The 24,881-nt window shown below is 39.6% G+C and overlaps 1 protein-coding gene across 1 annotated transcript in view; it reads left to right on the forward strand.

The window, feature by feature from the left end:
- Window positions 1-24,311, forward strand: part of LOC128649139 (telomerase protein component 1) — a 127,890-nt gene extending 103,579 nt beyond the window's left edge. The window contains exons 34-54 of the mRNA XM_053702231.1: window positions 7,166-7,433; window positions 8,635-8,752; window positions 8,927-9,051; window positions 10,507-10,606; window positions 10,710-10,865; window positions 11,029-11,238; window positions 11,382-11,538; window positions 11,809-12,021; window positions 12,125-12,279; window positions 12,437-12,547; window positions 12,674-12,781; window positions 12,867-13,005; window positions 13,334-13,401; window positions 13,506-13,638; window positions 14,156-14,292; window positions 15,206-15,324; window positions 15,404-15,539; window positions 15,629-15,725; window positions 22,988-23,079; window positions 23,868-23,972; window positions 24,051-24,311. Coding sequence (XP_053558206.1) covers window positions 7,166-7,433; window positions 8,635-8,752; window positions 8,927-9,051; window positions 10,507-10,606; window positions 10,710-10,865; window positions 11,029-11,238; window positions 11,382-11,538; window positions 11,809-12,021; window positions 12,125-12,279; window positions 12,437-12,547; window positions 12,674-12,781; window positions 12,867-13,005; window positions 13,334-13,401; window positions 13,506-13,638; window positions 14,156-14,292; window positions 15,206-15,324; window positions 15,404-15,539; window positions 15,629-15,725; window positions 22,988-23,079; window positions 23,868-23,972; window positions 24,051-24,188 — 2,885 coding nt within the window. The 3' untranslated portion in view covers window positions 24,189-24,311. The remainder of the gene's footprint in view (window positions 1-7,165; window positions 7,434-8,634; window positions 8,753-8,926; window positions 9,052-10,506; window positions 10,607-10,709; window positions 10,866-11,028; window positions 11,239-11,381; window positions 11,539-11,808; window positions 12,022-12,124; window positions 12,280-12,436; window positions 12,548-12,673; window positions 12,782-12,866; window positions 13,006-13,333; window positions 13,402-13,505; window positions 13,639-14,155; window positions 14,293-15,205; window positions 15,325-15,403; window positions 15,540-15,628; window positions 15,726-22,987; window positions 23,080-23,867; window positions 23,973-24,050) is intronic.
- Window positions 24,312-24,881: the final 570 nt, after the last annotated feature.

Here is a 24,881-nt window from a genome sequence, read left to right on the forward strand (position 1 = left end):
TCAGTTTCATTATTTGGGATAATGCATATGAATAATCAATTTTTTTCTTACCTTAAAATTGTTTCAATTGACTTTTTTCCCTGTGGGCTGTTAGGCTCGCGGGGGCTGAAAATGCTTCAATTTATTGCGTCATTCTTGGCGCTGTCTTTTTTGCGCAAAAATGTTTTTGTCATTTCCGGCGTCATACATGACGCCGGAAGTTGTTCGTGTTTGCGTCATTTTTTTGACGTTTTGCGCCAAAAATGTCGGCGTCACCGGATGTGGCGTCATTCTTGGCGCCAAAAAATTTAAGGCGCCAATAATGTGGGCGTCTTTTTTGGCACTAAAAAATGTGGGCGTCATTCTTGTCTCCACCTTTTTTTCACATTATTTCAGTCTCATTTTTCATTGCTTCTGGTTGCTAGAGGCTTGTTCATTGGCATTTTTTTCCCATTCCTGAAACTGTCATTTAAGGAATTTGATAAATTTTGCTTTATATGTTGTTTTTCTTTTACATATTGCAAGATGTCTCAAATTGACCCTGGATCAGAATCTACTTCTGGAAAGACGCTGCCTGATGCTGGTTCTACCAAAGTTAAGTGCATTTGTTGTAAACTTGTGGTAACTGTTCCTCCGGCTGTAGTTTGTGATGAATGTCATGATAAGCTTGCTAATGCAGATAGTATTTCCATTAGTAATATACCATTACCTGTTGCTGTTCCCTCAACATCTAATACTGTTCCTGTTAATATAAAATAATTTGTTTCTAAATCTATTAGGAAGGCTATGTCTGTTATTCCTCCTTCCAGTAAACGTAAAAGGTCTTTTAAAACTTCTCATTTTTCAGATGAATTTTTAAATGATCGTCATCATTCTGATTTGTCTGTTTCTGATGCGGTTTTTTCTGGTTCAGAGGATTCTGTCTCCGATATTGACACTGATAAATCTTCATATTTATTTAAAATGGAATTTATTCGCTCTTTACGAAAAGAAGTTTTAATCGCATTAGAGATGGAGGAATCTAGTCCTCTTGATACTAAATCTACTAAGCGTTTAAATTCGGTTTTTAAACCTCCTATAGTTATTCCAGAAGTTTTTCCTGTCCCTGATGCTATTTCTGAAGTAATTTCTAGGGAATGGAATAATCTGGGTACTTCTTTTACTCCTTCTCAAAGGTTTAAGAAATTGTATCCTGTGCCATCTGACAGATTAGAGTTTTGGGACAAAATCCCTAAAGTTGATGGGGCTATCTCTACTCTTGCTAAACGTACTACTATTCCTACAGCAGATAGTACTTCCTTTAAGGATCCTTTAGATAGGAAGATTGAATCCTTTCTAAGGAAAGCTTATTTATGTTCAGGTAATCTTCTTAGGCCTGCTATTTCTTTGGCTGATGTTGCTGCCGCTTCCACTTTTTGGTTGGAGGCTTTAGCACAACAAGTATCAGACCATAATACTCATAGCATTGTTAAACTTCTTCAACATGCTAATAACTTTATTTGTGATGCCATCTTTGATATCATTAGAGTTGATGTCAGGTATATGTCTTTAGCTATTTTAGCTAGAAGAGCTTTATGGCTTAAAACTTGGAATGCAGATATGTCTTCTAAGTCAACTTTGCTTTCTCTTTCTTTCCAAGGTAATAAATTATTTGGTTCCCAGTTGGATTCAATTATTTCAACTGTTACTGGGGGGAAAGGAACTTTTTTGCCTCAGGACAAAAAATCTAAAGGTAAATATAAGGCTGCTAATCGTTTTCGTTCCTTTCGTCAGAATAAGGAACAGAAGCCTGACCCTTCCCCTAAAGGAACGGTTTCTGTTTGGAAACCTTCTCCAATCTGGAATAAATCCAAGCCTTTTAGAAAGTCAAAACCAGCTCCCAAGTCCACATGAAGGTGCAGCCCTCATTCCAGCACAGCTGGTAGGGGGCAGGTTACGATTTTTCAAAGACATTTGGATCAATTCGATTCACAGTCTTTGGATTCAGAACATTGTTTCACAAGGGTACAGAATAGGTTTCAAGGTAAGGCCGCCTGCAAAGAGATTTTTTCTCTCTCGCATTCCAATAAACCCAGTAAAGGCTCAGGCATTTCTGAAATGTGTTTCAGATCTAGAGTTGGCTGGAGTAATTGTGCCAGTTCCAGTGCTGGAACAGGGTCTGGGGTTTTACTCAAATCTATTCATTGTACCAAAGAAGGAGAATTCCTTGAGACCAGTTCTGGATCTAAAGATATTGAATCGTTATGTAAGGATACCAACATTCAAAATGGTAACTATAAGGACTATTCTGCCTTTTGTTCAGCAAGGGCATTATATGTCCACAATAGATTTACAGGATGCATATCTTCATATTCCGATTCATCCAGATCACTTTCAGTTTCTGAGATTCTCTTTTCTAGACAAGCATTACCAGTTTGTGGCCCTTCCATTTGGCCTAGCAACAGCTCCAAGGATGTTTTCAAAGGTTCTCGGTGCCATTCTCTCTGTAATCAGAGAACAGGGTATTGCGGTATTTCCTTATTTGGACGATATCTTGGTACTTGCTCAGTCTTCACATTCTGCAGAATCTCATACGAATCAACTTGTGTCGTTTCTTCAAAGACATGGTTGGAGGATCAATTTATCAAAGAGTTCGTTGATTCCTCAGACTCGGGTAACCTTTTTGGGTTTTCAAATAGATTCAGTGTCCATGACCTTGTCTCTAACAGAAAAGAGACGTCTGAAATTGGTTTCAGCCTGTCGAAACCTTCAGTCTCAATCATTCCCTTCGGTAGCTTTATGCATGGAAATTCTAGGTCTCATGACTGCTGCATCGGACGCGATCCCCTTTGCTCGTTTTCACATGCGACCTCTTCAGCTTTGTATGCTGAACCAATGGTGCAGGGATTATACAAAGATATCACAATTAATATCCTTAAATCCCAATGTACGACACTCTCTGACGTGGTGGATAGATCACCATTGTTTAGTTCAAGGGGCTTCTTTTGTTCGTCCAACCTGGACTGTGATCTCAACAGATGCGAGTCTGTCAGGTTGGGGAGCTGTATGGGGATCTCTGACAGCGCAGGGGGTTTGGGAATCTCAGGAGGCGAGATTACCAATCAACATTTTGGAACTCCGTGAGATTTTCAGAGCTCTTCAGTTCTGGCCTCTTCTGAAGAGAGAATCATTTATTTGTTTTCAGACAGACAATGTCACAACTGTGGCATATGTCAATCATCAGGGTGGGACTCACAGTCCTCAGGCTATGAAAGAAGTATCTCGGATACTTGTATGGGCGGAATCCAGCTCCTGTCTAATCTCTTCGGTTCACATCCCAGGTGTAGACAATTGGGAAGCGGATTATCTCAGTCGCCAGACGTTACATCCCGGCGAATGGTCCCTTCACCCAGAGGTATTTTTTCAGATTATTCAAATCTGGGGACTTCCAGAAATTGATCTGATGGCCTCTCATCTAAACAAGAAACTTCCCAGGTATCTGTCCAGATCCAGGGATCCTCAGGCGGAGGCAGTGGACGCGTTGTCGCTTCCTTGGAATTATCATCCTGCCTATATCTTTCAGCCTCTAGTTCTTCCAAAAGTGATTTCCAAAATTCTAATGGAACGTTCGTTTGTACTGCTGGTGGCTCCAGCATGGCCTCACAGGTTTTGGTATGCGGATCTCATTCGGATGGCCAGTTGCCAACCTTGGACTCTTCCGTTAAGACCAGACCTTCTATCTCAAGGCCTTTTTTTCCATCAGGATCTCAAATCATTAAATTTGAATGTATGGAAATTGAACGCTTGATTCTTAGTCATAGAGGTTTCTCTGACTCAGTAATTAATACTATGTTACAGGCTCATAAATCTGTGTCTAGGAGGATTTATTATCGAGTCTGGAAGACTTACATTTCTTGGTGTTCTTCTCATAAATTCTCCTGGCATTCTTTTAGAATTCCTAGAATTTTACAGTTTCTTCAGGATGGTTTGGATAAAGGTTTGTCTGCAAGTTCCTTGAAAGGACAAATCTCTGCTCTTTCTGTTCTTTTTCACAGAAAGATTGCTAATCTTCCTGATATTCATTGTTTTGTACAGGCTTTGGTTCATATCAAACCTGTCATTAAGTCAATCTCTCCTCCTTGGAGTCTTAATTTAGTTCTGAGGGCTTTACAAGCTCCTCCGTTTGAACCTATGCATTCTTTGGACATTAAATTACTTTCTTGGAAAGTTCTGTTCCTTTTGGCCATCTCTTCTGCTAGAAGAGTTTCTGAGTTATCTGCTCTTTCTTGTGAATCTCCTTTTCTGATTTTTCATCAGGATAAGGCAGTGTTGCGGACTTCATTTAAATTTTTACCTAAGGTTGTGAATTCTAACAACATTAGTAGAGAAATTGTTGTTCCTTCATTTTGCCCTAATCCTAAAAATTCAAAGGAGAGATCTTTACATTCTTTGGATGTAGTAAGAGCTTTGAAATATTATGTTGAAGCTACTAAAGATTTTAGAAAGACTTCTAGTCTATTTGTTATCTTTTCTGGGTCCAGAAAAGGTCAGAAGGCCTCCGCCATTTCTTTGGCGTCTTGGTTAAAGTCTTTGATTCATCATGCTTATGTAGAGTCGGGTAAATCCCCGCCTCAAAGAATTACGGCTCATTCTACTAGGTCAGTTTCTACTTCCTGGGCGTTTAGGAATGAAGCTTCTGTTGATCAGGTTTGCAAAGCAGCAACTTGGTCTTCTTTGCATACTTTTACTAAATTCTACCATTTTGATGTGTTTTCTTCTTCTGAAGCAGTTTTTGGTAGAAAAGTACTTCAGGCAGCTGTTTCAGTTTGATTCTTCTGCTTATATTTTCAGGTTTTTTTCATTATTGAGATTAAAACTTTTATTTTGGGTTGTGGATTATTATTTTTCAGCGGAATTTGCTGTCTTTATTTTATCCCTCCCTCTCTAGTGACTCGTGCGTGGAAGTTCCACATCTTGGGCATTTATTATCCCATACGTCACTAGCTCATGGACTCTTGCTAATTACATGAAAGAAAACATAATTTATGTAAGAACTTACCTGATAAATTCATTTCTTTCATATTAGCAAGAGTCCATGAGGACCACCCTTTTTTGTGGTGGTTATGATTTTTTTGTATAAAGCACAATTATTCCAATTCCTTATTTTTGATGCTTTCGCTCCTTTCTTATCACCCCACTTCTTGGCTATTCGTTAAACTGAATTGTGGGTGTGGTGAGGGGTGTATTTGTAGGCATTTTGAGGTTTGGGAAACTTTGCCCCTCCTGGTAGGAATGTATATCCCATACGTCACTAGCTCATGGACTCTTGCTAATATGAAAGAAATGAATTTATCAGGTAAGTTCTTACATAAATTATGTTATCCATACATATGCATGTCTAAATATGTGTATATATGTGTGTGTATATATGTGTGTGTATGTGTGTATATATATATATATATATATATATATATATATATATATATATATATATATATGTACATACATGCATATATACACATATAAACACATATATACACTTGTACACACACACACATATATATATATAATAATGGTAATGGTAGAGGAGTATAATGTTGATCTGTAAAGGGAAGCAGCAGATGAATCCCTGTGAACTAATTTACAGAGAGCCTTATGAATAGATTTCCCATAGGTGAAAACATGGCATCATCAGGCAATACTCCCTTCACATCCCTCAGGCAAACACTGTACTTAGAGAGGAGCTGGGCTTCAATATGCTTAGAAGCGCCTTTTACTGAAGAATCAAGCACATCATGCTTCACCACCTCCTAAGGAGGCAAAGTTTTTAAACTGAGGTATGAGTGAGGTAGGAGGTGTATTTATAGGCTTTTGAGGTTTGGGAAATCTTGCCTCCTCCTGGTAGGAATGTATATCCCATCAGTAACAAGCTTGTGGACTCTCGCCACCATATATGTATGTGTGTGTGTGTGTGTGTATATATATATATATATATATATATATATATATATATATTATACATACATACTTTTGAGCCCTGAAAACAGGTATTATATTTAATAATGTGTTTTAGTGTGTATGTACTGTAGATACTTTACATGCCAATGTTCTTTACATATATAGAAATATATATTTAAAAGTAAATATAACATTTTTTTCTATGTGAAGAACATTGGAATGTAACTACTTACAGGTTAGCTCTGTAGGTCTAACGTGGTGTCAGGTTCTAGCGAGTGATAAGTGTTAGGTTTTTCAATTTGCGCTCTTCATTGAAATCTATGGGGGAGAAGAAGTTAGCACGGTTGCGATATCCAAAGTCCTGAAGTTAGCTTGTCAACTTTTGCTTGTTCTCAAACATTTTACTTTCAACTTGTAATACGCATGCTAACCCAAGCACGTTAAATAGCGCGGCACTTGTAATCTGGCCCTAAGTGTATGGCAATGTAGTTGCCATTTCCAGTTACTAAATAGGTGGTCTACACTATTGGCTAGATTTATTAACCCCCGGACAGACATGGGCGGACATCTCCGTCCCTGTCCACCCAGCATCACAGCTAACATTGCATGATTCGCCTCATGTGCAACGCTGCTTCCTGCACCCGCGATTGGCTGTCGATCTTTTCGGTCAGAGAAGTCTGGGAGGATTGATGAACTCACTTTACAGTTGGCGTAATGGGTTAATGGGTTGGCGTAATGGGTTAAGAAGCAGTGGTCTGATGACCACTGCTTCTTAACTTCTGTTTGCAGGTTCGCTCGTCTGAGCCTGCAGCCGAAAGAGCTCCCAAGCTGATATTGCGGCTTGTTATTTTGAGACCAAAGGGAGAGTGGCAGAGACAGGAACTGATGCATTATTTTTTTATAAAGCTTCATAAAAGTGTGTTGCTAGAAGAAGATGACAGTCAGAATATTATAATAAGTTGAAGAACAGACTTCTGAATATCCTGTTTCTTTTTTTAATTAAATTAAAATACAGTTTAACTTGTTTATAACTCTTAAGAATACATCTGAGAACTCCAAATCAACATAACCTTGAAAGAAAAACTGAAGAATTGACCAGACACAATCATTTCAACCATTTAAATTAAAATATTTGCCAAGTATTAATGATTTGGGGAGGCTTAACTCTTTCAATACTGGAACAAAAAGTGACAGGGTTAAACAATCCTGGAAAATAAAGCATTTTAACTGTTTCTATCTATTTCTATAGGTGCAGTTATGTCTGAGAAGAACAGCACTTCTCCCACTTTGGTCTGTGATCAGGGGTCTTCTGTAGGATTATTCAGAGAATTCATTTATCGCTCCTTGCCCATCCTTACAAAGAACCCTTCACTGTTTTATCAACAAGCCTTAAATGAGCCTGATAGTTCTGCAGTTTGTATCCAGGCGAGATCCCTTGCCAGTGAAATGAAGGGTGCTGAAGAACAGCAAACAATAGTGTGGAACAATAAACCCAGGTTCCTTAATGCCAGCGCTAGGTAAGGGATGAGAGTTATTATTAAAGGGATATAAAAACAAAAAAATGTATTTTCTGATTCAGACAGAGCATACAATTCTAAAAATGTGCTTTATTCCCATGTTATTCTTTGCTGAAGAGATACCTAGCTAGGAGTCTGGAGCACTAATTGGCAGAAATTAGTGCGGCCATCTAGTGCTCTTGCAAATGGATAACATTCTTGTAAAACTGCTGCCAAATAGTGCTCCAATTTCCTGAACTTACATTTCAACAAAAGATATCAAGAAAACGAAGAAAAATTGATAATAGAAATAAATTAGACAGTTGTTTAAAATGGCATGCTGTATCTGAATCACAAAATATGTTTTGGGGGGTTTCCTGTCCCTTTAAATGTAAATTGTAATGCAAAATAAAATTCTGTAACTTATGCTCTTTGTTAACTATCAGTCCTATTCAAAATCTGTGCATTGTCCTTTGTCCGGCTTATTGTGTGAAAAACAAGCACATTTGTCTTGGCTACACAAATTCATGGCCAACCACTCTACAAACGTTTTCTTGCTATTGGACTCCATGGAAAGCAAAAAGGCAAAAAGGAACCAAGAGAACACACACAAAAAGTATTCGCATGCATTTTATAGCACTTGTTTTTACTCTGAGCACCCTGCAACAACCGCTACGTATAATTGCAACATAAAATGGAGCAATTTCACACGCACTTTATATACCTGAATACATGACAAATAGCAATCTTTCTTATGGCATCTCTATAGTTCTCATGCAGATATGCACACGTTTTTTACTTGGCTTTCATGTGTTATTAGCGTGCAATTTGGCTCCATATGTGCAGATTAGGGGTCATGTTTTTTTAATAAAAATGAAAATAAAATACATGCATGACTTGACCCATAGGGATGCAAATTGTAGGAAAATACATGCACAGTTACGCAGCAGATCTTTTTGAATCTAGACGTCTACTTTTAAATCCCTCCAAGATATTTAACACACGAGTGTAATTCCTCTCGGGTTCTATAACTCATTGCGGCTCTAGAACTAGATAAGACAAGTGATTGGCTATTTGTTTGGCCCCTTTGTGGGAACTACATACAGAGTTAGTGAGGGACACTAGTGTAAAAATGACATGTTCTAATAAATTAGAACATTTAATTTAATTTCCCTTTAATTTTTTACTTCAGTTTTCTGTTTCTTTTTGTTTTCACATGTAGTAAGTCTTTGGAATTCCCATTTACCCCAAGCTGTGTTAGTTTATGCCCTGGAGAACACCGTGCTGCTGTGGGTACCAGTAATGGTTCCGTGCACCTGCTTGACACAGACAGTGGCGGAGTAAGTATGTTTTAAAACGGCATTTAACTATGTTTTATTTCCATAATGACCTAGGCCCCCTGTACCCTAGGTAGATTTGATGATTAATAGTCAGTGGACACTTTGTCCTTGAATTGATTAAACCTGTAATTGTAGATGACATCAGCTCAGTAGATGTCTTTTTGCTTTACACAGGAAGTGAGAACACTGTACAGTGGCTGTGATGGGGTCTCTGCCTGCACTTTTATCACTGATGATTTGCTTTGCATTGCTTCTTATGATGGAACTGTGGAAATCTGGAACATCCCCGATGGCTGCCGGTAATTAACATACATTTATAATACAACCAGAACATTAGGCTATTTTACACTGACTAAATATGCAAACAGGCTTTTCGACAAGAGTGTTGTTAAAGCCAAAAAATGGCAAATTTGAGACATAATAAAGTTCAAAACACATCAAAGACTAGTATTACAAGCTGAGAACTCAAATTCTTGATAACTACCTTTTAGATTGTAGGCTCTAAAGAAAACAGGGCCTTTATTATGTTTGTCTTTATTGTATTGTGGTTGAATTGCAAAGATGAGACATAAATATTATGGTTGTACCGTATCCATTATGATGAACATTCTATTTTAATCACTGATTTTCTAATGCTTTTGAATTTACACATTCCTTGAAATTTGCACTTTAGTTTGGATTAGGGGTTACTGAAAATTTTAATTAAACAGTGTTTCTTTTGAGTAACTGAAATGTACAAAAATAAATTCATATGAGTAATATTACACAAAACTATAGCAAACACCACTGCACATATCTTCATGAACGTTAGCATGGGGATATATATTATGGGTAGCTCTATTGTATAATAACCACATCCAAAAGTTATGATACAATTTGCAGGTATAGTTTTCAGTACCAGATCAAAATTACAGTTATATTGGTTTTTTAAGTTTGTTCATCTTACTTTTGTTGGTTTTAATGTTATGCTGGTTTTACATTTCTAGTGTGATTTTCCTTATAGTATTAAGTACTAGATTAATTTAAACCTCTTTAACATAGGGAATGCAGACATTTGAGAATTAAAAATATATTTTTGATCAAAGTTGCAAGTACGTTTTGTAACCCATCATCTGTATTTGTGATGGAGTAAAAGTTTAATTCTGTGTGATATTATAAAATGGAAAACTAGAAATAGAAATTCTTAGTGTTCAGTTTCAGGGGATACAACAAAGCAGATATTTTATATGTACTGTATTTGTTTTTAAGAATAATGTGACAGAGATCAGACTGAAATGGCTTAACTTACAGAGAGATTCCGTTTATTTTGTGCCTGATTTAAGAATAAAAAAAATATGTAGTGAACATCATTTACACTGTTTTTTTGTGAACGCATTTAGCCTGTGCTTATGATGGTCTAACAATATATTTATGTAAGCGATACCTGTGTTGTTATCTAGAGATTGGGTTGAAATGAAAAGTTGGTTATAGGGCGTGTTTGGTTGGTCACAGACCGTGACATCAAACAATATTGCTGTTATGTTTTTGGGACTAGAATTGGTGAATACACTTGGCATATGCTATATATGTATGTTTACTAATATAAAACCTGACTCTGTAGTATGGGTTATCAGTGAATACAGTTTTCTGTCTATAAATTGTCTAATATTGCATATACTGAGCAACTCATCTTCTGTTTGCTTTTCCTTTTTCACAAATGCTATATAACTGTGCAAATATTAGTACTTGTATGCATATTATATTGTTTTTCGTAGACTACACCACATTGAGGCTCACCGGCGGCAGATCACTGGGTGTTATGTTAGCAATGATCGCAAACAGCTTGTCACTTGTTCTCTAGATTCGCAGCTGAAGGTAAATTCTACCACCGACTGTATGACTTTCATTGTTTGTTGTACTCGCATACGTTTGTCCAGGACATTATTTTTTTATATAATTGCTTGTGTCTTTATTTCAGCTCTGGGACACCAGCCGTGGTTCTCTCTTGGGCTCAAATGCTTTCCGAAGCCCTATTAACTGTGCTGCTTTTCATCCAAGAAATCATGTGATTGCTGTTGGATGTTGGGATGGGAACATAACTGTGGTCAGAATGGACAACTGGAAGAGAAGTGCTGTGAGAAAACTGTAACCTTCACTTGTGCCCCACACACCATGCCATTTACACTTGTTATGATACGTCCCTCTATTGTCACCTAGACCTACACCTGTACAACATGCACATCATGTTCCTTTCATTGACGAGCTCTTTTACTTTTTTCTGTTATGTATCTTTCTAGGTTCTCTGTGGTAGCTCCTCAGTGAGAACATTGTCTTTTGTCCCAGAGGGCAATGTAATAGTATCAGGAAGTCTTGATGGATGGGTTTCATTGTGGACATGGGAGGAAAAAGTTCAGCTTTCTCACTTTAGAGCTCACAGCGGTTCCACTCTAACAACCAACTTACTGCAAAATGGAGAACTCCTGTTAACTGCAGGAGAGGATGGCAAGGTATGTGCATTCCCAGATAAAAGAATTGGCCCTATATAGGTAACATTTGTTGTAGTGGAGGAAGAGCTTGCTAAGAATATTTCAAGATTTGTCAGAGGATCTAGAGTTGGTGTGTGATTTATGTCACTTCTGTGTCCCCACAGGTGCAGGTTTGGTCTGGCGGTCTTGGAAGACTACGCAGCCGAGTATCAGCAGGGTGCATGCGCTCCCCTGCACTATCTCTTGCAATTTCTCCAAATAAACAGTTATTGGCTGTTGGGTATCATTCAGATCCTGTCTCCATCTACAGTGTGGCTACTGGTAAGGGTCAGATAACAAAATGCAGGAGTTTTACCCTTATGATAGACTTACTGTTTGTACTGAAGCTTGGGATATGTTGGCAGATGTATTAAGTATGTTAAATGCCATTTGTTCAGCTGTCCATAAACTAGTGTCAACGCTGAAGGGAAACTTTGTCAATAAGCTGACCACAAGTTATTCATAAATCTAAGATCAAATGTGAAATGGGCATGCATACTTTTCTCTGTTTTGTACCTATGCACTGTCATTCTCTCACGTTTCCTTTCACAGGAGAATGTGTATCTCAGTGCAACTTTAAAGACATATCTGTGAGAAGCATTTTGTGGCTCTCGGATAAAACATTTGCCACTGGGAGCTCCAATAACTTGGTGCAAATTTGGGATGTTAAACCAAGTCAGCCTCACTGCAGACTGTCTCTTTGTGCACACAAACGTTCTATACAAGCCCTGGCAGTCTCATCCAAGCTTTTAGCTTCAGCCTCTGGTGAGAATGTTTATGATCTTTTTCTTTGTAATTTTTTTGTTTGTTTTTGCAGTGTTTTGATGTGATTTGGAATCTGTTATTTTAATTATCTCTTATTTTTCAGAGGATGTCTCAATCTCACTCTGGTCAGTGGACAAGCTGGTCACAGCTACTTCTCCCCCCTCCCCAGTCTTTATTCTCCAAGGTCACACAGCTGCAGTCACTTGCTGTGCCTTTAGCAATGATGGCAAACTGCTTGCTACAGGTGGTCATGACCGGGTAAGTTGAGGTGGAGTCGGAATGGCAAAATGAGTCAGGCTGATGGGGCTTTGGGTTACAAATACAGTTTTGGTGTGAAACTGGGGAAATCCATGCCTTAATGTTATTTTGCCAAACAAAGGAAACACTAAACATATTTATTATATTTTACTTTTAGTCATTGCTGTGTTGGGATGTCTCCTTGGATCCACCAACTCTTGCACACACATTCTTGTCTTGTCACAAGGATTGGGTAAATGGCTGCGCATGGACTGACACCTCTCTACTGGTGAGACACAAATCGCATATAAATTATTGAATTACTAAAAAAACAAAGTATGTATTCTTACAGGGCATTTCTCATAAAAATATCTATATGACAAATCTTGAAGTTCTGTTACATTCTTTCCCGCAGGTCTCATGTTCTGGAGATGGCTCTGTATACCTATGGGACATTCAACGTGAGGAACGTATTTTGGAGTTTGCAGGACATAAGAGTGCTGTTAGCAGTGTTCTCTGCATGGTTAGTTGAGTCCTTATTTTATTCATTGTCTGTACAGAGAAGAGGTTACATCTAAACAGCATCTAACCTTTGTTGCCTTTTGTAGAGAGAATATTTACTGTCAAGCAGCTTGGATGGTTGTCTGAAGGTGTGGAATCTCAAAGGAGTAGAGATGGCCAGCATCACAGCTCACTGTGATCAAATACATGCAAGCACTGCATATTGGGAGTCTGAGAACATTTGTGGTAATAAAGAAATAAAAATATTGTATGCAGCATAAATCAGAGAATGCATAATATATAAAGTGATTTAAAGGGCAGTAAAGATTAAAAAATTAGACCATTTTTAAAATATTGCACATATGTATTGCAATAAAGTTGACCAAAGCACCATTGAAATATATATTTTAGACCCAAGTAGGTCCTATTGCATTTACCCTCCCTTGGTTAAGCGATTAGTCAAACCGTATAGCCGAGCACATTCTATACCTCCTGCTCCAATGACAGAATGGACAGTAAACTCTCAGTGGCATCTTTTATATCTAATAGTGCTGTTTTTACTCTCCCATTGCAGATGATGCTAATCTGGTTGCTTACACAGCCAGTTCTGATGGATCTGTTTTAAAGTGGAGCCCACTCCAGGTGAGATCAGTAATGACTGTTTAAATCCTGGCTACTCACTGCAAAGTCTTGCAATATTAAAAAGATGTCAAGGCATGTGTGATAGCTTTTCCTCTAATCTATAGATGGACCAAATAGAAACATTATGTGGTCATGGAGGGGAAGTAACTTCTTCTGCAGTTGGTGCCAGGTCCCGGACCATTGTCACAGTTGCACAGGATGGCTCAGTGCGATTTTGGAGCGGGTCATTTAGAGATGGTATGACTGTGTGAAGAGTACATTATTATTATCCTCTATTAGTAAAGTGTTCTATGCAACTGCAGGGTTTTATAAAATACAACTTTACTTATTTATCAAAGTATGATGCAAAAATGACCAGATACTTCTCAATACATATTAATGCAATATGGGTTGTGATTCAGGCAGAACAAACCATTTTAATAAAAGTTTCCAATTTACTTCTATTATCAAATTTGCTTCTTCCATTGATATTCTGTGTTGATGAGATACCTAGGTAGGCATCTGTAGCACAACATGGCAGGAAATAGTGCTGCCATGTAGTGCTCTTTCAAATGGATAACATTCTTGCAAAACTGCTGCCATATTAGTGCTCCAGAAATGGGCTGGCTCCTAAGCATACATCTCTGCTTTTCAACAAAAGATACCAAGAGGAAAAAAAGAAATTGATAATAGAAGTAAATTAGAAAGTTAAAACTGCATGCTCTATCTGAATCATATCCCTTTATCAATGTACTGTATGGTTACTCTTCTTCAGGACTTACTGCAGGGAAACGTCACTCTGGTGCAGTATCGGCAATTGCATGGTCTCCAGATGGAGAGCTAGTGGTGTCTGGTGGAGAGACCGGGGATATCATTGTGTGGAAGCAGCAGGAAGCAGTGCTGACTCTGCAGGTACCTAATCCAGAAGCATTAAAGGGCCATGATACACAAATGTTGAAACACTTGAAAGTAATGCAGCATAGCTGTAAAAAGCTGACTAGAAAATATCACCTGAACATCTCTATGTAAAAAAGAAAGATATTTTACCTCAAATGTTCCTCTGTAGCCACAGCCCACTGTAAAGGACTTCTACGCAGCAAATCAGTATGTCTGTCCCGGGACAGCTAAGGGATTAGCCTCGTGCACGCTCATGTTATTTCCCTATTCGGTTTAAGGAAGATTACTATGAAATCTCATGAGAGTTAAAGGGCCACTAAACCCAAAATCTTTCTTTCATGATTCAGATAGAGAATAGAAATTTAAACAGCATTACAATTTACGTCCATTATTTATTTTGCCTCATTTTTTAAATATCCTTAGTTGAAGAAAAAGCAATGCACATGGTGAGCCAATCACACGAGGCTTCTATGTGCAGCAACCAATCAGCAGCTAGTGAGCATATCTAGATATGCTTTTCATCAAAGAATATCAAGAGAATACAACAAATTAGATAATATAAGTAAATTAGAAAGATGTTTAAAATTGCATTCTCTTTCTAAATCATAAAAGAAAAAATGTGGGTGGCATGTCCCTTTAAGTCAAAGGTAAAATATCTTCCTTTTTTACATAGAGATGCTCAGGTGATATTTTCCTGTCAGTTTTTTACAGTTATACTGCATCAGTTTCAAGTGATTTAGCATATGAGTATTATGTCCCTTTAATGTGTTTGTAATTCTTATACTAATTCTCAGTAAAATTTATTATACACTAGAAAACAATACCCTATTTTAACCTGTAGCACTTGCTTTTGACGTTTTTTAGTTCCTCCCCAACTCCCCCCCCCAAAAAATAAAACTGTTTGTAATGCTGTGCATTTGTGTTGCAGTGCAGCAACTTTTGTGTTTCTTCACTTTATTTCACTTCCAAACTATCTGTTTGTGCAATCACCAAAGATGGGAAAATATACCAGTGGATCTTGCATCCATGTAAAGATGGGGGCTTCAGGTAAGTGCATTAGTTATGTGAGATGCTTATGATATGGTGAAGACAATGTTATTTACAAAATTCATCTTTCTGTCATCAGAGCAGAGAAATCTTACACTGTTGAAGTTGAATCTCTGGTGATTAATGCAATTCTAAGCCCTTCACAAAGTGAGTTGCAGTTATACACAGTGTCTGGGAACAATTTTGTTTTAGATACAAAGAAAGGGTCGTTTAAGGTGTGTATTCTTCAAACAAAAGACTGAATCACTTTCAAATATCAATTTATGATTGACTCATTAAAGATTGTAAACTTTTCTTTATTTAGTTAGGAGTAGAACCTCCATCTGTCAAGCTTGGCCCCCAGCTCTTTAAGAAACTTCTCGATTCTGACACTTTCGTAACTGTTACTCAGCCTTACTTTGGTAAGATCCCATCTTGTTCCGTTTTGTTGTCTCACAAGAAAAATAAAAAAGTGCACAGCAAATACATTTAGATTATATCAAATTCACAATCCAGTCATTTTGTTTACCATCTTTATGTTTTGTTTCCATCTAAAAGGGAGGAGAGTCCACGGCTTCATTCATTACTATTGGGAATTTAGAACCTGGCCACCAGGAGGAGGCAAAGACACCCCAGCTAAAGGCTTAAATACCTTCCCCACTTCCCTCATCCCCCAGGTATTCTTTGCCTTTCGTTACAGGAGGATGGCAGAGGAGTGCCAGAGTTTCGGAGTAGTCTCTTATGGAGGGTATTACTCTTCGCAGTGGGACTGGAATTTTAAGTAGTCCTGTCAGCCTCTCAGTGAGAGCCTGGGCGAAAGTTAGAGTCCGGAGATGCAGGTAGAGTCTTTCTGCGAAACCATCCCGACTCATATTAACAGCTCCATAAGCAATCGGCATCGATGAGTTTCGGCTGCCTGCTTTCTTCACTCAAGTCCATGTCAGGAGCGAGGCTACTAACCTGTCACACTTGAAGGACCGTGTTCCTGTTCCACGGCGTAGATTCTGGTAAGATCGTTTCATTTTTTATTAATAATGCTAACATAGAAGACAGGGTCACAGTGTGGTGCCTTTTTATCTTTACAGAATTAAGGGTTGATATTCCTGGAAGGGGGATTATTGAACAGGGGGGGATTATACATGATATTGTTTATTGTGTCATTGCCGCGCTATGTGCGAGATGAGGCTCTGGCAATGTGTGGAACTTTCAGGTTTCTTGGGAATCTTGCTCTGCCATTTTTTTGCGTGTTTTTCCCTAGTGCAGGGGCGGTCCTGCCAGGCATTCCATGCGTCTGGGTGTAGCTATCTATCTTTCCTGTTGATCTGTGGCGCAGGAGACATAGCGGTTTCTGTAGTCCGGGTCCTAGGAGGTGGTGAGTGCCCCGGCCATTGGTGGTATAAAGGTGCCTTTTAATAAATAAAGTTAGTCTAACCAAGCACGCAAGTGATGGAGGACTCTGACGGCTCTCCTTCCTTAAATAAGTCTCTTTCCTGTGTTTATTGTGAGGAGGTTCTGGTAGATCAGCTTGCTCAACTATGTTCCACATTACAACATCTAAATGTAAACGGATGTCTAGTACTACTGAGCCGTCCACCTCTGAGGGTTCTTCCTCCCGGAAGGTGCGTTCCCTACATTCATCTCCGATTGCACATGCAGCCCCCCGGGGTCCGACCGTTAATCCTTTGGGAGAGATTCGTTGTCCGTCACTTTGTGGACCACCTGGAATTGGCGGTTTCAAAGGTGATCCATGCCTTACCACTTTCTGCTAAGCGCAAGCGTAGGGTTAATCATAGCGGCCCGGCCCAGTGTTTGTCCTCGCCGATGGGAGATCCAGAGGCTCTATACGAGGACAAGGCCCACTCCGACTATTCGGAGGAGGCCCCTTCTGGGTCGGAGTCCATGTCATCTAAGGAGCCTGGTTATAGGTAAAGGATGGAGAATTTCTGCTACGGCAGGTGCTTGCTACTCTGGAGGTTCAGAAACCTAAGATACCGGAGGAACATGCGATTCCTAAGCTTGACAAGGTATACGAGGACAGGGTAGTACCTCAGTCTTTCCCAGTTCCTGTTAAGATGGCTAATATTATTAAGAACGAATGGAAGCGATTAGGTTCTTCCTTTGAAAAACTGTTCCCCATTCCGGACTCTCAGCTTGAGCTGTGGGGGACCATCCCTAAGGTGGATGGGGCTATCTCTACGCTCGCGAAACGGACGACTATTTCCCTCGAGGATAGTTCATTGTTTAAGGAGCCCATGGATAAAAACTGGAAAACATGTTGAGAAAAATGTTTCAGCACACAGGGTTTGTTTTTCAACCAGCAGCGGCCATTGCGGCAGTTGCTGGAGCTGCGACATATTGGTGTGAATTCCTGTGTGAAATGGTCGAGGGGGAGACATCCATCGACGAGATACAGGAGAAGATTAAGGCGCTGAAGATCGACAATTCTTTCATCTGCGATGCCAATATGCAAATTATACGCCTGAATGCTAAGGTGTCAGGTTTTTCTGTTTTAGCGCGCAGGGCTCTGTGGCTAAAATCTTGGTCTGTGGACATGACCTCTAAGGCAAGGCTGTTGTCCTTGCCTTTTCAAGGAAAGATCCTGTTCTGTTCAGGATTGGATTTGATTATATCCACGGTTACGGGAGGCAAGGGAGCTTTCCCACTGCAGGATAAGAAGGCTAAGCCTAAAGGATCTACTTTTCGTCCCTTTCGTGCGGATAAGACCCAGCGCCAGCAACCCGCCGCAAACTCGGAGCAGTCCAAGGGATCTTGGAAGCCGGGTCAATCTTGGAACAAGTCTAAGCAGAGCAAGAAAGGGCGGCCCCCGACCAGTCTCCGGATCACGTAGGGGGCAGATTATCTTTATTCTCAGACGCATGGTTGCAGGACGTTCAGGACCCTTGGGTTCTAGAAGTGGTCTCCCAGGGTTACAGGATAGGGTTCAGATCTCATCTGCCCAAGGGCAGAAACCTGTCTTTAAGACCAGAGAAGAGAGAGGCCTTTCTAGAGTGTGTGAGAGATCTCACCTCTCTCGGGGTTATCATACCAGTACCACTAGTAGAGAGGGGCCTAGGGTACTATTTCAACCTTTTTGTGGTTCCAAAGAAGGAGGGCACGTTCCGCCCGATTCTGAACCTAGTGTTTAAACAAGTTTCTGAGTGTTCCATCGTTTAAAATGGAAACTATCAGATCTATTCTGCCCCTTGTTCAATAGGGACAGTACATGACGTCTGTAGACTTGAAGGACGCTTACCTTCATGTGCCAATACACAGGGACCATTTCAGGTTCCTAAGATTTGCATTTCTGGACCAACACTTCCAGTTTGTGGCCCTTCCTTTTGGTCTGGCTAAGGCCCTGAGAGTCTTCACAAAGGTTCTGGGGGAGCTGCTTGCAGTGGCCAGATCCAGGGGCATTGCGGTGGCCCCTTAACTGGACGACATCCTAGTTCAGGCGCCGTCATTCAGCCTTGCAGAGGATCATTCGAGGGCTCTTCTTCTTCTGCTCCAATCTCATGGTTGGAAGATCAACTCAGGAAAGAGTTCCCTGGTTCCCAGTAACAGGGTGGAGTTCCTGGGCACGATAATAGACTCTATGTCCATGAAGATATTTCTCACAGATCAGCGGCACAGGAAGCTTGTATCTACCTGTCTAGCCCTTCAGTCCTCCTCAAGCCCATCGGTGGCTCATTGTATGGAGATGATAGGTCTCATGGTGTCAAGCATAGATGTCTTCCCATTCACCAGGTTCCACCTAAGACCTCTTCAATTGTGCATGTTGAGACAGTGCAACGGTGATCATTCAGATCTATCACATTTGATATCCCAGGATGCTCGGACTCGGAACTCCCTCTCTTGGTGGATTTGTCCAGAGCAACTGTCCATGGGGACATCTTTCTTGAGACTGTTCTGGGAAATTGTGACCACAGACTCCAATCTGTCAGGTTGGGGAGCTGTTTGGGGTGCCAGGATGGCACAAGGAAAGTGGTCCAGGGAGGAGTCTCTCCTTCCGATCAACATCCTAGAATTACGAGCAATATACAATGCTCTGAAGGCTTGGCATTCTCTGTGGTCAGTCAGTTTTATCAGATTCCAACATTACAACATTACCTCGGTGGCTTACATCAACCATCAAGGGGGTACGAGGAGCTCCCTCGCGATGAGGGATGTCTCGGGTCCTGGAGTGGGCGGAGTCCCACGACTGCTCGCTCTCAGCGATTCACATTCCGGGTGTGGACAACTGGGAAGCAGACTTTCTCAGCAGACTGTCCTTCCATCCGGGGGAATGGTCTCTCCACCCCGAGGTGTTTGCGGAGATTTGTCTAAGATGGGGAGCGCCGGAGATAGATTTCATGGTGTCCAGACTCAATTGCAAGCTACCTCGATACGGGTTGAGGTCCAGGGATCCCCAGGCAGAGCTGATAGATGCCTTAGTGGTTCCTTGGGTATTCAGCTTAGCTTAAATTTTTCCACTGTTACCACTTCTACCTCGTGTAGTGGCACGCATCAAACAGGAGCGGGCCTCAGCCATTCTGATTGCTCCTTCGTGGCCGCGGAGAACGTGGTTTGCGGATCTAGTGGGGTTGTCATCCTCCGCCATGGAGGTAACCCTGTCGCAGGGATCTGCTGTCACAGGGCCCCTTTCAACATCGAAATCTAGATTCTCTGAGGCTGACTGCGTGGAGATTGAACACCTTGTCTTAGCCAAGAGAGGCTTTTCTGAAAGCGTGACTGATACTCTAATTCAGGGAAGGAAGCCAGTCACTCGTCTCATCTACTAAAAGGTGTGGAGGACTTACTTGTCCCGGTGTGAGAAGCATGGATATCCTTGGCATAAGGTGAAGGTATCCAGGATTCTGTCCTTTCTCCAAGATGGTTTGGAGAAGGGTCTTGCCGCTAGTTCCTTAAAGGGACAGATTTCGGCATTATCAGCTTTGTTGCATAGGAGACTTGCTGAGCTCCCTGACATTCCATCTTTTGTTCAGGCTCTGTCTAGAATCAGGCCTGTCTTTAGACAGTCGGCTCCGCCTTGGAGCTTAAACTTAGTACTTAAGGTTTTGCAGAGGGTTTCGTTTGAACCTATGCATTCCATAGACATTAAGATTCTGTCCTGCAAAGGTTCTCTTCCTGTTGGCTATTGCATCGGCATGTAGAATATCTGAACTAGCGGCCCTGCAATGTGACCCTCCTTATATGGTGTTTCATGCGGATATACGGCTATACTTTGCACTGGATTGGGGTTTCTCCCCAAGGTGGTGTCTAACCGCTACATCAATCAGGAAATAGTTGTTCCTTCTTTGTGTCCTAACCCTTCCTCTTCAAAGGAGAGGTTACTTCATAACCTGGATGTGGTTCGTGCTTTGAAGTTCTATCTTAAAGGGACACTGAACCCAATTTTTTTCTTTTGTAATTCAGAAAGAGCATGCGATTTTAATCAACTTTCTAATTTACTCCTATTATCAATTTTTCTTCGTTCTCTTGCTATCATTATTTGAAAAAGAAGGCATCTAAGCTTTTTTTTGGTTTCAGTACTCTGGACAGCACTTTTTTATTGGTGGATTAATTTATCCACCAATCAGCAAGGACAACCCAGGTTGTTCACCAAAAATGGGCCGGCATCTAAACTTACATTCTTGCATTTCAAATAAAGATACCAAGAGAATGAAGAAAATTTGATAATAGGAGTAAATTAGAAATTTGCTTAAAATTTCATGCTCAATCTGAATCACGAAAGAAAACTTTTGGGTACAGTGTCCCTTTAAGGCTACAAAGGATTTTAGACAGTCTACATCTCTTTTGTGGTGTATTCTGGAAAACGCAAGGGGCAAAGGGCCTCTGCTACTTCTTTGTCTTTTTGGTTGAGGAGCTTAATTCGCTTGGCTTATGAGACGGAGGGACATAATTCTCCTCAGAGGATCATGGCTCATTCAACTAGAGCTGTGGCTTCGTCTTGGGCCTTCAAGAATGAGGCCTCCATGGAGCAAATTTGTAAGGCGGTCCTCTTTACACACTTTTACAAAGTTTTACAAATTTGACGTTTTTGCTTCTGCGGAAGCTGTTTTTGGGAGACAGGTTTTGCAGGCTGTGGTGTCCTCAGATTAGGGTCCGCCTTTTACCCTCACGGTTTCATTCAGTGTCCTCTAGAGCTTGGGTATATGTTCCCAATAGTAATGAATGAAGCCGTGGACTCTCCTCCCCTTTAGATGGAAAACATAAATTATGCTTACCTGATAACTTCATTTCCATCGAGGGGAGGAGAGTCCACGGCTCCCATCCGTATCTCCGTTGGGCGGCCCTAAATTTATCATCTTCTGGCACCTTTTTTTACCCTGATATTTCTCCTACTGTTCCTGGTTCCCTCAGCAGAATGACTGGGGGATGAGCGAAGTGGGGGAGGTATTTAAGCCTTTGGCTGGGGTGTCTTTGCCTCCTCCTGGTGGCCAGGTTCTAAATTTCCAATAGTAATGAATGAAGCCGTGTACTCTCCTCCCCTCGATGGAAATGCAGTTATCAGGTAAACATAATTTATGTTTTTTAAAATTGCTGATCTGAGATTCTCTACTCAATTTAGATTTTCAGGCACATTGAATTCAAGTTAAATAATTTCATAATTTCATAATTTATGAGATCCATCAGGGCATTATTGTATGTTTGTTTATGCTGGTAATGCTTGAGATCTGTTTTGCCAGAAGCAATTATTTAGCAAGAAATTAAGGACAAAAAGGTCAAATGTTAAAGGGACAGTTAACACCTTGTAATTACAAGAAATGTCTGTTGTGTTGCTAAAGAATTAACATATCAGCCACGTTTTTACAACAAATTAACATCCTTTTTGCCGCAATTATTTTCCAATAGCCAAACTCCATCCACCATTTGCTTTATTTGAAGGAGCCAATCTTGGCTTTAGTCTGCAGACAGCAGTGCTAGTAACTGTCATAAAGTTAGCATAAAGTATTCTGTTTTTGCAGTTGTTATCAGTTAACACCAATTAGTGAAAGGCATGTAGTAGATTTAAAAGAAATCACTCAATTTTCAGAGCTAAATTACATGAAAAGGGAGCAAAGTTGTTTATACATAACTAAAGATTTTATATAAAATTCTCAAGGTTTAATCTTTTAGTATTTTTTAATCCTGCTGTGGAATTGTAGCTAGCTAAACCAAGCTTTGTCAACCTCTGGTGAGTTTTAACATTGTACTTATGTTGGAACTCCTCTTTCTCACTGGATTTTTAGAACATAAATGTTTGGGTATGATGTCATCACAGCATCTCTTTGGCCTTACAGAGGGCATTTTTGATCATGTTCTTAGAGGGTCCATAGGCTTTCTTTAATGAACAGAGGGCCCATAGACTGTCTTTAATGAACAGTAATTAACATTTTCTTTAACAAAAGTTATTTTTTTCCCCTAAAAAAAGTTGTGCTTAGGACAAAAAAAGTTTTTTCTTCATCCAAAATTTTCCTTTTGAGTAATTCCCAAAAAGTACATCATCTCTACTTTATGATGGGAATAATACTACATAAAGAAGACATTAAATGTATCATGTCTGAAAGACATATGTCCACAATCTCACCAAATGTTGATATATTAATGACTTGTGGATGGAGAGTTCAGGATAATTAAAGTTGGTGACCTCTGTGGCCGTTCATTTGAGTTGATCGTGGTATCTGACTGGTTATATTTTATATAGGTGTTGCAGACTCTGCTGGGTGTCTGTGGCTTCTGACTTTGAAAAAAAAAGGAACTAAACGCAAAACAACCATCAAGTGGGAGCAGAAAAAGGTACAACTAACTTGTGTCTTCCTAAAGCAACAATTGGTATTCATCATTATGTTTTTTAACTTTGTGTTTTCTATTTGTTATTATTAAAAAAAAATACCATATAGATTTGAAAATACTAGCTAGGATTAGTTTGACAAGTGTTTGTTCTTAAAGGAACAGTCTAGTCCAAAAGAAACGTTCATGATTCAGATAGAGAATGTAATTTTCAACAATTTTCCAATTTACTTTTATCACCAATTTTGCTTTGTTCTTTTGGTATTCTTAGTTGAAAGCTAAACCTAGGAGGTTCATATGGATGTCTGTCAAAATAACTGAAATAAGTGGGCAGTTTGCAGAGGCTTAGATAGAAGTTAATCACAGATGTAAAAAAGTGTATTTATAGAACTGTTGGTTGTGCAAAACTAGGAAATGGGTAATAAAGGGATTATCTATCTTTTTAAACAATACAAATTCTGGAGTAGACTGTCCCTTTAAAGTGTGTTATGGTAGTTTTACATTTGATTTTGTTTAAATAAATATACTTATTTTAATGCATTATATGATTGTACATTGACATATTTGGATTTGTTGTATTTTTCATTTATAAATATTTAAAACCTACTAAGAGGTCTTGTTTTCATGGTGTCTCCATTACAACATAGGTGGTTTAATCATATTTTACTGTTTATCATAGATACAGACTTTCATAGCCTCATAAGCAAACAATAAGCATTATAACATTATAATAATGTATTATTATAATACATTATTCTATTTGTCCAGGCTTTACCCTTTGTTTCTAATTACAGGTGCACTCTGCTTCAATCTCTTCTCTGCAAGTAACTGACAAAAATGTTGTCACAGCTTCTGCTGATCGAACTGTGAAAATTTGGTCACGCGTGCCCTTCCGACAGGTAAGAGTAGTGGTTATGCAGTCTAATTTATTTACATTTAGCTTTTTCATACTCTAAATGGCAATTCTATTTCCTCAGGTTGGCCTCTTCCACTGCGCAGGAGCCGTAACATTCTTATCTGTGACTTCTAAAACACAAAGTGACACCTCTGAGGAGCTGCTTCATATTGCCTGTGGTGATCAGTATGGGAATGTGTATCTGTTGTCATGCCTCTAAACATATTGTGTTTTGTAAGAGTCTTAACTTTTAACATTTTGAATATTAAAACTTTAGAATATTTGTAGATGACCATGAAATAAAGGTTTTGGTGTGTTGTTCAAAGAAGCACCTACAGCATAATCATGGCTTTTTATTTCTTCCAGTGTTCTAAACATTTGTTTTGTTAATATGTTCAAAAGTTAGGCTTTTACATTCTATAAATTCAAATAATTATCCAGAGAAAAAGTAGATTTACTAAATTGTGAAGTAATAAAATATTAATTAAAAAAAGAGAAAGTTGGCAAAATCACACATGGAGAGTTAGTTTACTCTGGTATCTTTGGACTCATGGTTGGAAGGTAAACCTGGAAAAGAGTTCACTAGTGCCTTGCACCAGAGTGAGTTTTCTGGGAGTGATCATAAACTCCTTGGCCATGAAGATTTTTCTCACAGATAAGCGCAAGATCAAGCTATAGGCTGCATGTCGGGCTCTCCGGTCCAATCCTCACCCTTCGGTGGCTCAATGTTTGGAGGTAGTAGATCTCATGGTAGCAGCATTGGTTGCAATGTTGTTTTCTCACTTTCATTTGCAACCTCTACAGTTATGCATACTAGGCCAATGGAATGGAGACCATTCAGAATTGACTTAGATGATACATCTAGACATTGCCACCAAGGACTCTTTCTCTTCGTGGCTGTCTCCCAAACCCT

The sequence above is a fragment of the Bombina bombina genome, chromosome 2 (assembly GCF_027579735.1).
Source record: "Bombina bombina isolate aBomBom1 chromosome 2, aBomBom1.pri, whole genome shotgun sequence".
In the NCBI taxonomy this organism is placed as follows: domain Eukaryota; kingdom Metazoa; phylum Chordata; class Amphibia; order Anura; family Bombinatoridae; genus Bombina; species Bombina bombina.